Raw genomic sequence first — 18,086 nt, forward strand, 5'->3', positions numbered from 1 at the left:
CTGTGGGATGGTGCATATAAAAGATCCGTTGCTACTGATGAAAAAAATATAGCAGGTTTCCTCTCTATAACTGTCAAAATGACCATGTGTTTGACATCCAATAGCCGACGATGAATAAATCTGTGTGCTCTAGTGGTGTCGTTAAACAAAACAAACTTTAACTGTAACTTTATTTTTGAATTGTTTAAATGTATCAGTTGCTGTTTTATCACTCCTAATGCTAACTGGGTGAGCAGAAAATTTCACCAAATCATCTATTAAGCTTCAAAAATTGCAGAAACTCTTGTTATTTTCTAACAATATATAAATTATTACATGAAATTATTTGGTCAAAGTAAAATGAATACATCAGAATTAAGTTTTCCTGGTCATCCTGGTGTTTCTAATACCATGAAAAGCATTTTTCATATTTTCACAAAAAATGCACGTACCTCTGAGAAGTAATGGTTATGAAGATGAGCTGTGGTCTAATTTTAAGGGTATTTACATGTAGTCTTTCTTCACTCTATTGAAACTTTATTCAGATGTGTTACAGCTTTGTAGATTAAATAGAGATTGTTATACGAGCTTGTGTGTCGTACTGATTTTACAAAATGAGTTTCAGGATTTTTATATTGCCCAAGCGAAAGCGAGGGTTATACATGAATCCTGACACGACTTTCGTAAAATCAGTACAACTCACACACAAGTTTAATCATTTCTTTATTATCCATATTATTATTGTTGTTTTCTTTATGAATAACAAGACCCAACTCAAAATGTTTCAGCCACAACTAGAAGGAGACGATGAAATGATATCATATTTCAAATGCACAGTGTGAGCTAGGACTGGAGAAGCTACGTCATTACACTTGTTATTACATGTGTGCTTCGTATGATTATTATTATCTTGGTTATGTTGAACCATATGTATAATAACCAAATTTAGTGTCCATTTTCACGTGTTCAAACTAGGTTCGGTGACTCTAACCCTGGCAAGGCTCAGCATTTAAAGCGGCAGACTATGCACAACGGCTCGCCACGGACAGTAGCCGGTCACTTGGTGCATTCGTCCTGGCACGCCGACGCCAAACCCAAGACAGAGCTTCCATCCACAACCGTGATCTACGGCCACCGCCAGGGTGACACCAAGAACAAGACAGAGCTTCCATCCACAACTGTGATCTACAGCCACCACCAGGGTGACACCAAGAACAAGACAGAGCTTCCATCCACAACCATGATCTACAGCCACCACCAGGGTGACACCAAGAACAAGGCGCAGCAGGGTGCAGGTGAAACTCTTCTCAAGAGAAGCCACGCTGGGACAGAGTTGGTGAGGTAATTATCGCATCATGACATTCTCTGACACCAGGGAACATTTTGTTTTTATCTTGATTAGCGATATTGCTTGTCAGGTGAAAATTGATTAGCAACTATTGTTTAATGTTGTAAATTGTGTAGCAATCTCTGAAATTTGCGTAGCGAATCACAGCGTGATACTGAACAAAATATTCCTTGGATACACACATTTACTCTTCTCCCCCCCCCCAAAAAGTGCTTCCAAAAATTAAATGAAAATCTTGTTTTTTTTAATAGCTTAGTTTGTGCAGAGAAGATTGCATTTTGTTATATGTTGCAAGTTTGTTTTCAACACTAGAGTAAGACTGTGTACCACCGTTACCAGGGGCAGATTTCGAGGGGCACAGGTTTGGCTCCCCATGCACTCATTTGGCAGGGGCAGATTTCGAGGGGCACAGGCTTGGCTCCCCATGCACTCGTTTGGCAGGGGCAGATTTCTAGGGGCACAGGCTTGGCTCCCCATGCACTCGTTTGCCAGGGGCAGATTTCGAGGGGCACAGGCTTGGCTCCCCATGCACTCGTTTGCCAGGGGCAGATTTCGAGGGGCACAGGCTTGGCTCCCCATGCACTCGTTTGCCAGGGGCAGATTTCGAGGGGCACAGGCTTGGCTCCCCATGCACTCGTTTGCCAGGGGCAGATTTCGAGGGGCACAGGCTTGGCTCCCCATGCACTCGTTTGCCAGGGAACTACATGTACAATCTGCCAACATTGTTTCTTGCTTAAAATCATTACAACTAATATTCCGGTCAGCGCAGAGGGGCTGGACGTAACCCAGTGGTAAAATGTTCACTTAATGTGTGGTCAGTCTAGGATCCCATTGGGCTGTTTCTCGCTCCAGCCAGTGCTCCACAGCTGGTGTAACAAAGGCCATAATATGTACTATCCTGTCTGTGGGATGGGGCATATAAAAGATCCCTTGCTGCTAATCAAAAAGAGTAGCCCATGAAGTGGCGACAGCAGGTTTCCTCTCTCAATATCTGTGTGGTCCTTAACCATATGTCTGATGCCATATAACCTTAAATAAAATGTGTTGAGTGCGTCGTTACATAAAACAGTTCCTTCCTTCCTCCCCCCATTCACAAGTGAAACCCCTCCCCCTTTAAAAATACCTTGGTCTGTCTCTACTCTATGCCAGTCGCGTAAAAGCTACTGATTAAAACGGTAAACAGAGTCATCGTTAAATAAACAAACCTTTTCTTTCCTGGAAACCACTGATTGTTTTTAAAATCATGCATATTCTGTATTCATTATACAAAAGTACATGTAAGTGTTTGTGTGTCTGCAACTCAGAGCAACTTCAAACACCCTAAAGTCCCAAACAAGGCTATTTATAAAGTCGTGCACTTTTAAGTGGCAAATTCAACTGTAGTTGTTTTGTTAGGCTGGGACAGGATGTAGCTCAGTGGTACAGTGCTCACTTGATGCTCGATTGATCTAGGATCGATTCCCATCAGTGGGCCCATTGGGCTATTTCTCGTTCCAGCCTGTCCTCCACAACAAAGGCAGTGGTATGTACTATCCTGTCTGTGGGATGGTGCATATAAAAGATCCCTTGCTGCTAATTGAAGAGTAGCCCATGAAGTGGCGACAGAGGGTTTCCTCTATCAATATCTGTGTGTGGTCCCTAACCATATGTCCGACGCCATATAATCGTAAATAAAAGGTGTTGAGTGCGTCGTTAAATAAAACATTTCCTTTGTTCCTTGTTTTGTTGAGTTTTTTCTTTTCTATTCATAGAATTCCAAATAACCTCCTTAATCATTCATTGTGATTATTCAGTTTGTTTAAAGTAGACACATGTATAATAGAGTGAAACCTCACAAAACCAGACCCTCAGTAAACCAGTATTCACTCAAAAACCAGATGGTTTTCATGGTTCCTTTTTAAATATCTACCTCTCTAAACTGGATACCACTTAAAACTGGACTCTTTACTTGGTCCTGTGGGTTTCTGGTTTAGAGAGGTGTCATGACATCTGTGTATAAACTGTGGTATGTACTGTCTTGTCTGTAGTGTTGAAAGTAGATTTTTTAAAAATCCATTACTGCTGTTTGGTAATAGGAGTAGTAGCTATGTGATAGCAGCAGTAGACCGAATATTTCTGTCTGTGTAAAGCTTTATTTCATGTTTTATATTTATTTTTTAATGATTTGTCTATTATATATTTATATCATATCTTCAATGGCTAGTGGGTGGCCCCACGGACTGTATGGTTGTTGCAAATTCCACTAAAAAAAACTTACTAATCCATTCGGTAATAATTTTCATTGTCTCTGAATCAATAAAAATCACCACACATCCCATATATAAATGTCAACAACACATTTCAGTTTTTAGTCGAGGCTTCCTTTTCAAGCGCCAGAAATTAGGGATCAATCGGAAACAACTTCCGGGATTGAACATACATGTAGGATATAAATATAAAATAGACAAATCATTAAAAAATAAATATATAACATGAAATAAAGCTTTACAGAGACAGAAATATTTGGTCTACAGCAGCAGGTTTCCTCTCCCCCCCCCCCCCCCTCTCTCTCTCTCTCTCTCTCTCTCTCTCTCTCTCTCTCCCTCTCTCCCTCCCTCCCTTCCTCCATTTCTCTGCTGTAGATTAATTAATAGTTTGTTTTGCTTAACAATACCACTAGAGCACATTTATTTATTAGTCATCAGCTGTTGCTAATTCTGACATATACCCTATAGTCTTAGAGAGAAAACCTGCTACATGTATGTTTTTTTCATCAGTAGCAAGGAATCGTTTATGTGTACCATCTCTCATACAGGATAGCACAAACCACAGCTTTTGATATACCAGTTGTGGAGCACTGGCTGGAACAAGAAATAGTCCAATGGGCCCACCGGTAGGGATCAATCCTAGATGACTGTGCATCAGACGAGCGCTTTACCACTGGGCGACGTTCTACCCCTTCTCTAGATTAAGAGGCATATTTTAAAATGTGCTCATCTGTTTCATTAATCATCCATTTTATTATCAACTTCTTCTTTTTTCAAACCAAGTAGCAATAACATTAAAATGAAGGTTTTTGCTACTTTAAAAATAAATACTTAAGATTAAATTTTTTATTGATGTTTTTCACAATTCATTTAACAAAATTATAATAAGAAAACCATCATAATATGCCTGTCATAAGCTTGTACTTATACATATAGCCTACAACTATTTGTTTACCAGTTGCTAGTAGTAACTTCAGTCCCACAGAGTCTTGTTATTTTATTCACTGAAAGGTAAAAGTTGTCAAACATGAAAGGCTTTGTAGAATGATCAAAGAAAACTTGGTTTAATTTACAAGTGTCAAACACACACACACTGTCATCCTGGTAATGGTGGAATGTAGTGCATGAAGCCTTTGGTATGCAAATCATTATGAACAAGTGCTACTAGTACTACATGAACACGGAATGTCGTGTGTACGTTTATACTGACATCAAGTCCAACTGGCTTTCCAGTAAAGTGATCACCAATAACACGCTTGTCAGTAATCTCCATAGCATGGTAATCTGCTGGGTAGATCCAGGCTTGTGAAAGGGGGTGGTGGAGTGGATCCAGGCTTGTGAAAGGGGTTGTGGAGTGGGTCCAGGCTTGTGAAAGGAGGTGGTGGAGTGGATCCAGGCTTGTGAAAGGGGGTGGTGGAGTGGATCCAGGCTTGTGAAAGGGGGTGGTGGAGTGGATCCAGGCTTGTGAAAGGGGGTGGTGGAGTGGATCCAGGCTTGTGAAAGGGGTTGGTGGAGTGGGTCCAGGCTTGTGAAAGGAGGTGGTGGAGTGGATCCAGGCTTGTGAAAGGGGGTGGTGGAGTGGATCCAGGCTTGTGAAGGGGGTGGTGGAGTGGATCCAGGCTTGTGAAAGGGGGTGGTGGAGTGGGTCCAGGCTTGTGAAAGGGGTTGGTGGAGTGGGTCCAGGCTTGTGAAAGGAGGTGGTGGAGTGGATCCAGGCTTGTGAAAGGGGGTGGTGGAGTGGATCCAGGCTTGTGAAAGGGGGTGGTGGAGTGGATCCAGGCTTGTGAAAGGGGGTTGTGGGGTGGATCCAGGCTTGTGAAAGTGGGTGATGGAGTGGATCCAGGCTTGTGAAAGGGGGTGGTGGAGTGGATCCAGGCTTGTGAAAGGGGGTTGTGGGGTGGATCCAGGCTTGTGAAAGTGGGTGATGGAGTGGATCTAGGCTTGCGAAAGGGGGTGGTGGGGTGGCATCTTGAAAGTAATCTGCATGAGCACCTTTAGGCACAGTCAAACTGATTTATTGAAGAGCAAAATAAATATATGTTTGTAAAGAAAGAAACAATGAGTGAATGAATGAATGAATGAAGAGCAATACAAAAAAAGTTGTAAAGAAAGAATGAATGAATGTTTAATGACCCCTCATTTCATTTCATTTCAACTTATTTCCGTGCTTATATCCGACCACTCAACACAGTGGTAAAGCGTTCGTTTGATGCAAGGTCGGTCTAGGATTGATCCCCGTCGGTGGACCCATTTGGCTATTTCTCGTTTTAGCCAGTGATCCACAACTGGTGTAACAAAAGCTGTGCTATCCTGTCTGTGGGATGGTACATATAAAACATCCCTTGCTGCTAATCGAAAAGAAAAGCCCATGAAGTGTCGACAGCGGGTTTCCTCTCTCAATATATGTGTGGTCCTTAACCATATGTCTGACGCCATATAACCGTAAATAAAATGTGTTGAGTGTGTCGTTAAATAAAACATTTCCTTCTTTTCAGTGGCAGATTTGAGAATTATGAAAGGGGATCTAAAGTTAATGTCACAATATCTCTTATTATTACAATTCCAAATACAGAACAAACCCGTATATAGCCATCAAGAGGTATTTGGTGGGTATCCACAGGAATGCTATTCAAGGAAGTGACTGTTAAACAACAAATATGATGGTAAGCAAAAGGAGTGATCCAGGGCTATGGAACACACCCATACCACCCCCACCCAATCCATCCTTGTGACTTATTACTAACTGATCTAAAGAACCAAAGAACAAACTGGGCCCACAACATAAACTACTTATTCCATCTGATGGCGGGACGTAGCCCAGTGGTAAAGAGTTCGTTCAATGCGTGGTCGGTCTGGGATCGATCCCCGTCGGTGGGCCCATTGGGCTATTTCTTGTTCCAGCCAGTGCACCAGGACTGGTATATCAAAGGCCGTGGTATGTACTACCCTGTCTGTGGGATGGTGCATATAAAAGAACCCTTGCTGCTAATTGAAAAGAGTAGCCCAACAGGTTTCCTCTCTCAATATCTGTGTGGACCGTAACCATGTCTGACACCATATAACCGCAAATAAAATGTGTTGAGTGTGTTGTTAAATAAAACATTTCTTTCTTTCATTCCATTTGGCAATTTTTGAGTATTTGGTAAATAATGGGTCTCTTTTTTTTTGTATGTGCATTCTTTAACAATAAACTTCTTACATTAAAAAAACTACCAAGGTTTAAAGCCCCTTGCTTTTGAAAAATACTTTTTTTTCTCTCTCCATGCTATACAATAACATGTACCGCTAAATATACTTTCATTGTAATGCTTACACCCATATGCCACACATGTATTCCAGGTGTATTCATGTACCTGTACAGGTAGGCGAGTAGTCAGGTGTGACACTGTAAGTAATCACCGGACATTGACGCGGGCAGGTAATAATATCTGTGTTCTTTCCGTCAGTCTCACTCTCTCCCTAGCTGCTAAATGGGATTTGGATTTATATATGCATGTACACGGGAAACGTATATTCATGCTGGGAGATTTGTTTTTTAATTGATTTGATCTTCACTGCGCATACACAAATGTAGAAGGAATCTGTGGTGGACTTTGTTGTAAACAGTTTGTCTTGTTGGGTTTTTTTTTGCAGTATTCTTGGTTTCAAACCAAGGACAGGTTTGTAAAAATATAATTATAGTTATAATTCTACTGCATTACATATTGTACATACTATAAAATCAACCATTTCTTTTTATTAATTTTGCAGTCTTTCTGTTGATATGCAATTTGGATTAATGTTTTCGTTTTAGTCACAGGTTTGTATTTTGCCCTATATTTCTGTAAAATACTTATTAAAAGTTTCTTTTGTTTTAACGACACCACTATGGCACATTGACTAATTTAATTATATTGGCTATTGAATGTCCAACGTTTGGTAATTCTGACTTGTAGTCATCAGAGGAAACCTGCTATATTTTTCCTAATGCAGCAATGGATCTTTTATACGCACTTTCCTACAGACAGGAAAGCACATACCATGGCCTTTGACCAGTTGTGGTGCACTTGCTGGAATGAGAATAAAACCAATCAGATGAACATATGTATCAAGGTGGTTCGATTCTGCGATGCAAGCACCTCAAGTGAGCACCCAATCGACTGAGCTAAAGCCCACCTCATACTTATTAAGTTCCTTTCTTGAAATATTCTTCAATACACATCTGTGTGCAGTTCTGGAGCACTGGATGGAATAAAAAATAGCCCAATGGGCCTACGTCCTGCTCCACTGGTGATCTGGGTATGCATCTCTTCAACACATAAGACTCATATTTGACCTGATTACCACTGGACTACGTCCCACCACACTTGTTATCTGGGTATGCATCTCTTCAACACATAAGGCTCATATTTGACCTGATTACCACTGGACTACGTCCCGTCCCACTGGTGGTCTGGGTATGCATCTCTTCAACACATAAGACTCATATTTGACCTGATTACCACTGGACTACGTCCCACCCCACTGGTGATCTGGGTATGCATCTCTTCAACACATAAGACTCATATTTGACCTGATTACCACTGGACTACGTCCCACCCCACTGGTGATCTGGGTATGCATCTCTTCAACACATAAGACTCATATTTGACCTGATTACCACTGGACTACGTCCCACCCCACTGGTGGTCTGGGTATGCATCTCTTCAACACATAAGACTCATATTTGACCTGATTACCACTGGACTACGTCCCACCCCACTGGTGATCTGGGTATGCATCTCTTCAACACATAAGACTCATATTTGACCTGATTACCACTGGACTACGTCCTGCTCCACTGGTGATCTGGGTATGCATCTCTTCAACACATAAGACTCATATTTGACCTGATTACCACTGGACTACGTCCCACCCCACTGGTGGTCTGGGTATGCATCTCTTCAACACATAAGACTCATATTTGACCTGATTACCACTGGACTACGTCCCACCCCACTGGTGGTCTGGGTATGCATCTCTTCAACACATAAGACTCATATTTGACCTGATTACCACTGGACTACGTCCCACCCCACTGGTGGTCTGGGTATGCATCTCTTCAACACATAAGACTCATATTTGACCTGATTACCACTGGACTACGTCCTGCTCCACTGGTGATCTGGGTATGCATCTCTTCAACACATAAGACTCATATTTGACCTGATTACCACTGGACTACGGCTCCACTGGTGATCTGGGTATGCATCTCTTCAACACATAAGACTCATATTTGACCTAATTACCACTGGACTACGTCCTGCTCCACTGGTGGTCTGCTGATTACCACTGGACTACGTCCTGCTCCACTGGTGATCTGGGTATGCATCTCTTCAACACATAAGACTCATATTTGACCTGATTACCACTGGACTACGTCCCACCCCACTGGTGATCTGGGTATGCATCTCTTCAACACATAAGACTCATATTTGACCTGATTACCACTGGACTACGTCCCACCCCACTGGTGATCTGGGTATGCATCTCTTCAACACATAAGACTCATATTTGACCTGATTACCACTGGACTACGTCCCACCCCACTGGTGATCTGGGTATGCATCTCTTCAACACATAAGACTCATATTTGACCTGATTACCACTGGACTACGTCCCACCCCACTGGTGATCTGGGTATGCATCTCTTCAACACATAAGACTCATATTTGACCTGATTACCACTGGACTACGTCCCACCCCACTGGTGATCTGGGTATGCATCTCTTCAACACATAAGACTCATATTTGACCTGATTACCACTGGACTACGTCCCACCCCACTGGTGGTCTGGGTATGCATCTCTTCAACACATAAGACTCATATTTGACCTGATTACCACTGGACTACGTCCCACCCCACTGGTGGTCTGGGTATGCATCTCTTCAACACATAAGACTCATATTTGACCTGATTACCACTGGACTACGTCCCACCCCACTGGTGGTCTGGGTATGCATCTCTTCAACACATAAGACTCATATTTGACCTGATTACCACTGGACTACGTCCCACCCCACTGGTGGTCTGGGTATGCATCTCTTCAACACATAAGACTCATATTTGACCTGATTACCACTGGACTACGTCCCACCCCACTGGTGGTCTGGGTATGCATCTCTTCAACACATAAGACTCATATTTGACCTGATTACCACTGGACTACGTCCCACCCCACTGGTGGTCTGGGTATGCATCTCTTCAACACATAAGACTCATATTTGACCTGATTACCACTGGACTACGTCCCACCCCACTGGTGGTCTGGGTATGCATCTCTTCAACACATAAGACTCATATTTGACCTGATTACCACTGGACTACGTCCCACCCCACTGGTGGTCTGGGTATGCATCTCTTCAACACATAAGACTCATATTTGACCTGATTACCACTGGACTACGTCCCACCCCACTGGTGATCTGGGTATGCATCTCTTCAACACATAAGACTCATATTTGACCTGATTACCACTGGACTACGTCCCACCCCACTGGTGGTCTGGGTATGCACCACTGGACTACGTCCCACCCCACTGGTGATCTGGGTATGCATCTCTTCAACACATAAGACTCATATTTGACCTGATTACCACTGGACTACGTCCCACCCCACTGGTGGTCTGGGTATGCATCTCTTCAACACATAAGACTCATATTTGACCTGATTACCACTGGACTACGTCCTGCTCCACTGGTGGTCTGGGTATGCATCTCTTCAACACATAAGACTCATATTTGACCTGATTACCACTGGACTACGTCCCACCCCACTGGTGATCTGGGTATGCATCTCTTCAACACATAAGACTCATATTTGACCTGATTACCACTGGACTACGTCCCACCCCACTGGTGGTCTGGGTATGCATCTCTTCAACACATAAGACTCATATTTGACCTGATTACCACTGGACTACGTCCCACCCCACTGGTGATCTGGGTATGCATCTCTTCAACACATAAGACTCATATTTGACCTGATTACCACTGGACTACGTCCCACCCCACTGGTGATCTGGGTATGCATCTCTTCAACACATAAGACTCATATTTGACCTGATTACCACTGGACTACGTCCCACCCCACTGGTGGTCTGGGTATGCATCTCTTCAACACATAAGACTCATATTTGACCTGATTACCACTGGACTACGTCCCACCCCACTGGTGGTCTGGGTATGCATCTCTTCAACACATAAGACTCATATTTGACCTGATTACCACTGGACTACGTCCCACCCCACTGGTGGTCTGGGTATGCATCTCTTCAACACATAAGACTCATATTTGACCTGATTACCACTGGACTACGTCCTGCTCCCACTGGTGGTCTGGGTATGCATCTCTTCAACACATAAGACTCATATTTGACCTGATTACCACTGGACTACGTCCCACCCCACTGGTGGTCTGGGTATGCATCTCTTCAACACATAAGACTCATATTTGACCTGATTACCACTGGACTACGTCCCACCCCACTGGTGGTCTGGGTATGCATCTCTTCAACACATAAGACTCATATTTGACCTGATTACCACTGGACTACGTCCTGCCCCACTGGGTCTGGGTATGCATCTCTTCAACACATAAGACTCATATTTGACCTGATTACCACTGGACTACGTCCCGTCCCACTGGTGATCTGGGTATGCATCTCTTCAACACATAAGACTCATATTTGACCTGATTACCACTGGACTACGTCCCACCCCACTGGTGGTCTGGGTATGCATCTCTTCAACACATAAGACTCATATTTGACCTGATTACCACTGGACTACGTCCTGCTCCACTGGTGATCTGGGTATGCATCTCTTCAACACATAAGACTCATATTTGACCTGATTACCACTGGACTACGTCCCACCCCACTGGTGATCTGGGTATGCATCTCTTCAACACATAAGACTCATATTTGACCTGATTACCACTGGACTACGTCCCACCCCACTGGTGATCTGGGTATGCATCTCTTCAACACATAAGACTCATATTTGACCTGATTACCACTGGACTACGTCCCACCCCACTGGTGGTCTGGGTATGCATCTCTTCAACACATAAGACTCATATTTGACCTGATTACCACTGGACTACGTCCTGCTCCACTGGTAGTCTGGGTATGCATCTCTTCAACACATAAGACTCATATTTGACCTGATTACCACTGGACTACGTCCCACCCCACTGGTGGTCTGGGTATGCATCTCTTCAACACATAAGACTCATATTTGACCTGATTACCACTGGACTACGTCCTGCTCCACTGGTGGTCTGGGTATGCATCTCTTCAACACATAAGACTCATATTTGACCTGATTACCACTGGACTACGTCCTGCCCCACTGGTGGTCTGGGTATGCATCTCTTCAACACATAAGACTCATATTTGACCTGATTACCACTGGACTACGTCCTGCTCCACTGGTGATCTGGGTATGCATCTCTTCAACACATAAGACTCATATTTGACCTGATTACCACTGGACTACGTCCCACCCCACTGGTGGTCTGGGTATGCATCTCTTCAACACATAAGACTCATATTTGACCTGATTACCACTGGACTACGTCCCACCCCACTGGTGATCTGGGTATGCATCTCTTCAACACATAAGACTCATATTTGACCTGATTACCACTGGACTACGTCCCACCCCACTGGTGGTCTGGGTATGCATCTCTTCAACACATAAGACTCATATTTGACCTGATTACCACTGGACTACGTCCCACCCCACTGGTGGTCTGGGTATGCATCTCTTCAACACATAAGACTCATATTTGACCTGATTACCACTGGACTACGTCCTGCTCCACTGGTGATCTGGGTATGCATCTCTTCAACACATAAGACTCATATTTGACCTGATTACCACTGGACTACGTCCTCAACTCCACTATTTGACCTGATTACCACTGGACTACGTCCTGCTCCACTGGTGGTCTGGATATGCATCTCTTCAACACATAAGACTCATATTTGACCTGATTACCACTGGACTACGTCCCACCCCACTGGTGATCTGGGTATGCATCTCTTCAACACATAAGACTCATATTTGACCTGATTACCACTGGACTACGTCCTGCTCCACTGGTGATCTGGGTATGCATCTCTTCAACACATAAGACTCATATTTGACCTGATTACCACTGGACTACGTCCCACCCCACTGGTGGTCTGGGTACTGGTGGTCTGGGTATGCATCTCTTCAACACATAAGACTCATATTTGACCTGATTACCACTGGACTACGTCCTGCTCCACTGGTGATCTGGGTATGCATCTCTTCAACACATAAGACTCATATTTGACCTGATTACCACTGGACTACGTCCCACCCCACTGGTGATCTGGGTATGCATCTCTTCAACACATAAGACTCATATTTGACCTGATTACCACTGGACTACGTCCTGCTCCACTGGTGATCTGGGTATGCATCTCTTCAACACATAAGACTCATATTTGACCTGATTACCACTGGACTACGTCCTGCTCCACTGGTGATCTGGGTATGCATCTCTTCAACACATAAGACTCATATTTGACCTGATTACCACTGGACTACGTCCCACCCCACTGGTGATCTGGGTATGCATCTCTTCAACACATAAGACTCATATTTGACCTGATTACCACTGGACTACGTCCTGCTCCACTGGTGATCTGGGTATGCATCTCTTCAACACATAAGACTCATATTTGACCTAATTACCACTGGACTACGTCCTGCTCCACTGGTGGTCTGCTGATTACCACTGGACTACGTCCTGCTCCACTGGTGATCTGGATATGCATCTCTTCAACACATAAGACTCATATTTGACCTGATTACCACTGGACTACGTCCCACCCCACTGGTGGTCTGGGTATGCATCTCTTCAACACATAAGACTCATATTTGACCTGATTACCACTGGACTACGTCCCACCCCACTGGTGATCTGGGTATGCATCTCTTCAACACATAAGACTCATATTTGACCTGATTACCACTGGACTACGTCCCACCCCACTGGTGGTCTGGGTATGCATCTCTTCAACACATAAGACTCATATTTGACCTGATTACCACTGGACTACGTCCTGCTCCACTGGTGGTCTGGGTATGCATCTCTTCAACACATAAGACTCATATTTGACCTGATTACCACTGGACTACGTCCTGCTCCACTGGTGATCTGGGTATGCATCTCTTCAACACATAAGACTCATATTTGACCTGATTACCACTGGACTACGTCCCGTCCCACTGGTGGTCTGTATATGCATCTCTTCAACACATAAGGCTCATATTTGACCTGATTACCACTGGACTACGTCCCACCCCACTGGTGATCTGGGTATGCATCTCTTCAACACATAAGACTCATATTTGACCTGATTACCACTGGACTACGTCCTGCTCCACTGGTGATCTGGGTATGCATCTCTTCAACACATAGGACTCATATTTGACCTGATTACCACTGGACTACGTCCTGCTCCACTGGTGATCTGGGTATGCATCTCTTCAACACATAAGACTCATATTTGACCTGATTACCACTGGACTACGTCCCACCCCACTGGTGATCTGGGTATGCATCTCTTCAACACATAAGACTCATATTTGACCTGATTACCACTGGACTACGTCCTGCTCCACTGGTGATCTGGGTATGCATCTCTTCAACACATAAGACTCATATTTGACCTAATTACCACTGGACTACGTCCTGCTCCACTGGTGGTCTGCTGATTACCACTGGACTACGTCCTGCTCCACTGGTGATCTGGGTATGCATCTCTTCAACACATAAGACTCATATTTGACCTGATTACCACTGGACTACGTCCTGCTCCACTGGTGGTCTGGGTATGCATCTCTTCAACACATAAGACTCATATTTGACCTGATTACCACTGGACTACGTCCTGCTCCACTGGTGATCTGGGTATGCATCTCTTCAACACATAAGACTCATATTTGACCTGATTACCACTGGACTACGTCCTGCTCCACTGGTGGTCTGCTGATTACCACTGGACTACGTCCTGCTCCACTGGTGATCTGGATATGCATCTCTTCAACACATAAGACTCATATTTGACCTGATTACCACTGGACTACGTCCTGCTCCACTGGTGGTCTGGGTATGCATCTCTTCAACACATAAGACTCATATTTGACCTGATTACCACTGGACTACGTCCTGCTCCACTGGTGATCTGGGTATGCATCTCTTCAACACATAAGGCTCATATTTGACCTGATTACCACTTGAATGTTTCCTTGTAGTTAAGCTATGTATTTTGCCCTCAAAATAATTTGAGCAATATTTCTGTAAAATAATAAGTATTTACAATTCTTTGCTTGATATATTATTCAATGCAGATTTGGTAATTGTGACATATAGTCTTACAGAGGAAACCTACTACATTTTTTATTAGCAAGGGATCTTTAATATGCACCATCCCACAGACAGAGTAGCATATACCACAGCCTTTGATATACCAGTGGTGGTACACTGACTGGAACGAGAAATAGCCCAATGGGTCCACCGATGGGGATCGATCCTAGACCGACCACACAACAGGTGAGCTTTTTACCACTGGGCTATGTCCCAGGCACCCACCCCTGAAGATGAATAAATCAATGTGATCTAGTGGTGTCATTAAACAAATCAAAGTTAAACTATAACCTCCGTAAATGTCTTTGCTTAATGAGTTAGTACTCTGGTAGCACTATATAGTTGAAGGAAAATCGAACATTAATCAAAGGAATGAAAGAAAATCAATCAAAGCAGTGAGATAACACATGCCCAACTCTGCAGATAATAATAAGTGGACATACACACATACAGATAACCTGTGTACAAACGTGTAGATATTTCCTCCCTGATATGTCAACTCCTACTTTATACACTTAATTTATCAGTGTTGTTCATGTCAGTAAATGTTTTATTGAAAGACTGTTTGATCAACAAGGCTTCACATTCAGAAACACATGCTAGCCAGTTTGTTGTGCACTCAATTTAATAATGTGTCCATGTGGCAACCACAAACTGTGCCACTTGTATGGTAAGTCTGCTGCTATTGATAACCAAAGTATACTGATATCCAAAATAAACTTTACATACATAAAATTTAAATAATTTTATAAATATTGTTACTAATCGAAACTAACCAATTTAGAAAACACCTTACAAACACTTTGCGTGTATCAAGAAGTGCATTGTGACGTTTGGATGTTGAACTTTATGATACTTTCATATCTCACCATACCGTTTATTGGTTTTTCTGTAATATAATTTCAAGCCCTGTAAAGTTTCTTTTGAACGTCAGTATAGCTTTTTTTAATACATCCAGGCACCATATTGCCAGCCAAAACCATGTACCTGGAAAACTGATGTAAATGGAGTTTGGTAAGCTACATATGGCATGAGTATGTTGTTGTTTTTTATTAGAAACACTATCTTAAAAAAGACATACCTGCAGTTGTGTGTATGTTCTGCATTAACTGTTTAATTTACAGTGTGACCGCGGCTATGTCAAATGGTTCGGGGATCTGCGTCCGTAAGAAACGGTCATTTAGCACACAGTCTGCCAAGTGTCTGCAGATACAAAGCAAGGCCACTCCTGGAAGATATCTGGTGAGTAGTACACACACACACATATATACATAAACACACACACACACACAGTCTGCCAAGTGTCTGCAGATACAAAGCAAGTCCACTCCTGGAAGATATCTGGTGAGTAGTACACACACACACTAACATATATACATAAACACACACATAAACACAAACTAACACATACACATAAACACACACACACACACATACACACAAACACACACGCATAAACACACACACATACACAAACACACACACATGCACTTATAAACACACACAAAAACGCACATGCACACACACATATACACACATACAAACACACACACATGCAGATACACAAACACATGCAGATACACACACACATGCAGACACAGACACAAGCAGATACACACACACATGCAGACACACACACATGCAGACACAGACACAGACACACACACAAATGCATATCCAGACAGAGACACACATATACATACACAACATACAGAAAGTTTCATTCACAGATATTCTGAATGTATGCTAAAAAAAACCAAAATAATGTAACGATGCACTCAACACATTTTATTTATGGTTATATGGCATCGGACATATGGTTAAGAACCACACAAATATTGAGGGAGGAAACCTGCTGTTGCCACTTCATGGGCTACTCTTTACGATTAGTAGCAAGGGATCTTTTATATGCATCATCCCATAGACAGGATAACACATACCACGGTCTTTGAAGTACCAGTCGTGGTGGACAGGCTGGAGCAAGAAATATCCCAATGGGCCCACTGACAGGGATCGATCCCAAACCGACCGCGCATCAAGCGAGCACTTTAACACTGGGCCACTAATTGAATAAATTTCATCTTCTTTTTTTTACATGAAAATAGATAAGACATAGTTTGTGATAAATGGAACTAAACAACAAACTTTAACACTGAACTAAATGCAAAAGTTGATAATGTCACCCCCACCAGCCTTGTTGCATGGTGTCGAGGTTAAGCCATCGAACATGAGGCTGGTAGGTACTGGGTTTGCAGCCCGGTACAGGCTCCCACCCAGACCGAGTTTTAATGACTCATTGGGTAGGTGTAAGACCACTATACACCCTCTTCTCTCTCACTAACCACTCACAAACTGTCCTGGATGGACAGCCCAGATAGCTGAGGTGTGTGCCCAGGACACCATACCTGAACCGTAATTGGATATAAGCACGAAAATAAGTTGAACTGAAAAATTATGTCACCTGCAAAACTGACAAAAACCTAAATCTTTCCTTTTTAATTTGAAACGGTGAAACAATTAACATTATACAGTGGAACCCCTCTAAACCAGACACCATAGGGACCAAGTAAAATGTCCAGTTTTTAGGAGGTATCCAGTTTAGAGAGGTTAAGTTCTTTACTGATGTTTTAAAAAAGACCATGAAAAATATTCGGTTTTGAAGGAATTCCGGTTTACAGAGGGTCCAGTTTTGCGAGGTGGCACTGTATATTTAGGGTATACTACTATGACAGTACAGGGACATTAGAGTATATGACATTACAGGGACATTACAGTATATGACAGTACAGGGACATTACAGTACAGGGACATTACAGTATATGACAGTACAGTATATGACAGTACAGGGACATTACAGTATATGACATTACAGGGACATTACAGTATATGACAGTACAGGGACATTACAGTATATGACATTACAGGGACATTACAGTATATGACATTACAGGGACATTACAGTATATGACAGTACAGGGACATTACAGTATATGACATTACAGGGACATTATAGTATATGCCCTGCACTTTGTGTTTGAACAATTATTAAATAAAATCACCACAACAATGATAATCGTGATGATTA

At 42.9% G+C, this 18,086-nt stretch overlaps 2 protein-coding genes across 5 annotated transcripts in view; one reads left to right on the forward strand and one right to left on the reverse strand.

Moving 5' to 3' along the window:
• Window positions 1-1,659: 1,659 nt before the first annotated feature.
• LOC121389351 (proline-rich extensin-like protein EPR1) lies at window positions 1,660-7,733 on the reverse strand. Its single transcript, XM_041520946.1, has 3 exons — window positions 7,729-7,733; window positions 4,784-5,582; window positions 1,660-2,040 (listed from the first exon to the last, which is right to left on the reverse strand). Exons 1-3 carry the CDS (start codon window positions 7,731-7,733, stop codon window positions 1,660-1,662), a joined length of 1,185 nt encoding a protein of 394 aa, XP_041376880.1.
• LOC121389471 (sarcoplasmic reticulum histidine-rich calcium-binding protein-like) overlaps window positions 6,959-18,086 on the forward strand; it is a 16,098-nt gene continuing 4,970 nt past the window's right edge. The window contains exons 1-2 of one of the 4 annotated variants that reach the window (XM_041521118.1): window positions 6,959-6,991; window positions 16,126-16,243. In XM_041521118.1, the coding sequence (XP_041377052.1) occupies window positions 16,139-16,243 (105 nt within the window). In that variant the 5' untranslated portion in view covers window positions 6,959-6,991; window positions 16,126-16,138. The other 3 variants (XM_041521117.1, XM_041521115.1, XM_041521116.1) reach the window with 3 other exon arrangements.

This window comes from Gigantopelta aegis, chromosome 14, assembly GCF_016097555.1.
Source record: "Gigantopelta aegis isolate Gae_Host chromosome 14, Gae_host_genome, whole genome shotgun sequence".
NCBI classification, from domain to species: Eukaryota; Metazoa; Mollusca; class Gastropoda; order Neomphalida; family Peltospiridae; genus Gigantopelta; species Gigantopelta aegis.

Excerpts from the sequence above, each read along its gene's own strand:
- LOC121389351 (XM_041520946.1), bottom strand. Across the intron at positions 2,041-4,783 it reads GAAAGCCAGTTGGACTTGAT|ATTGTACATGTAGTTCCCTG; the intron begins GTCAGTATAAAC and ends CAATGTTGGCAG.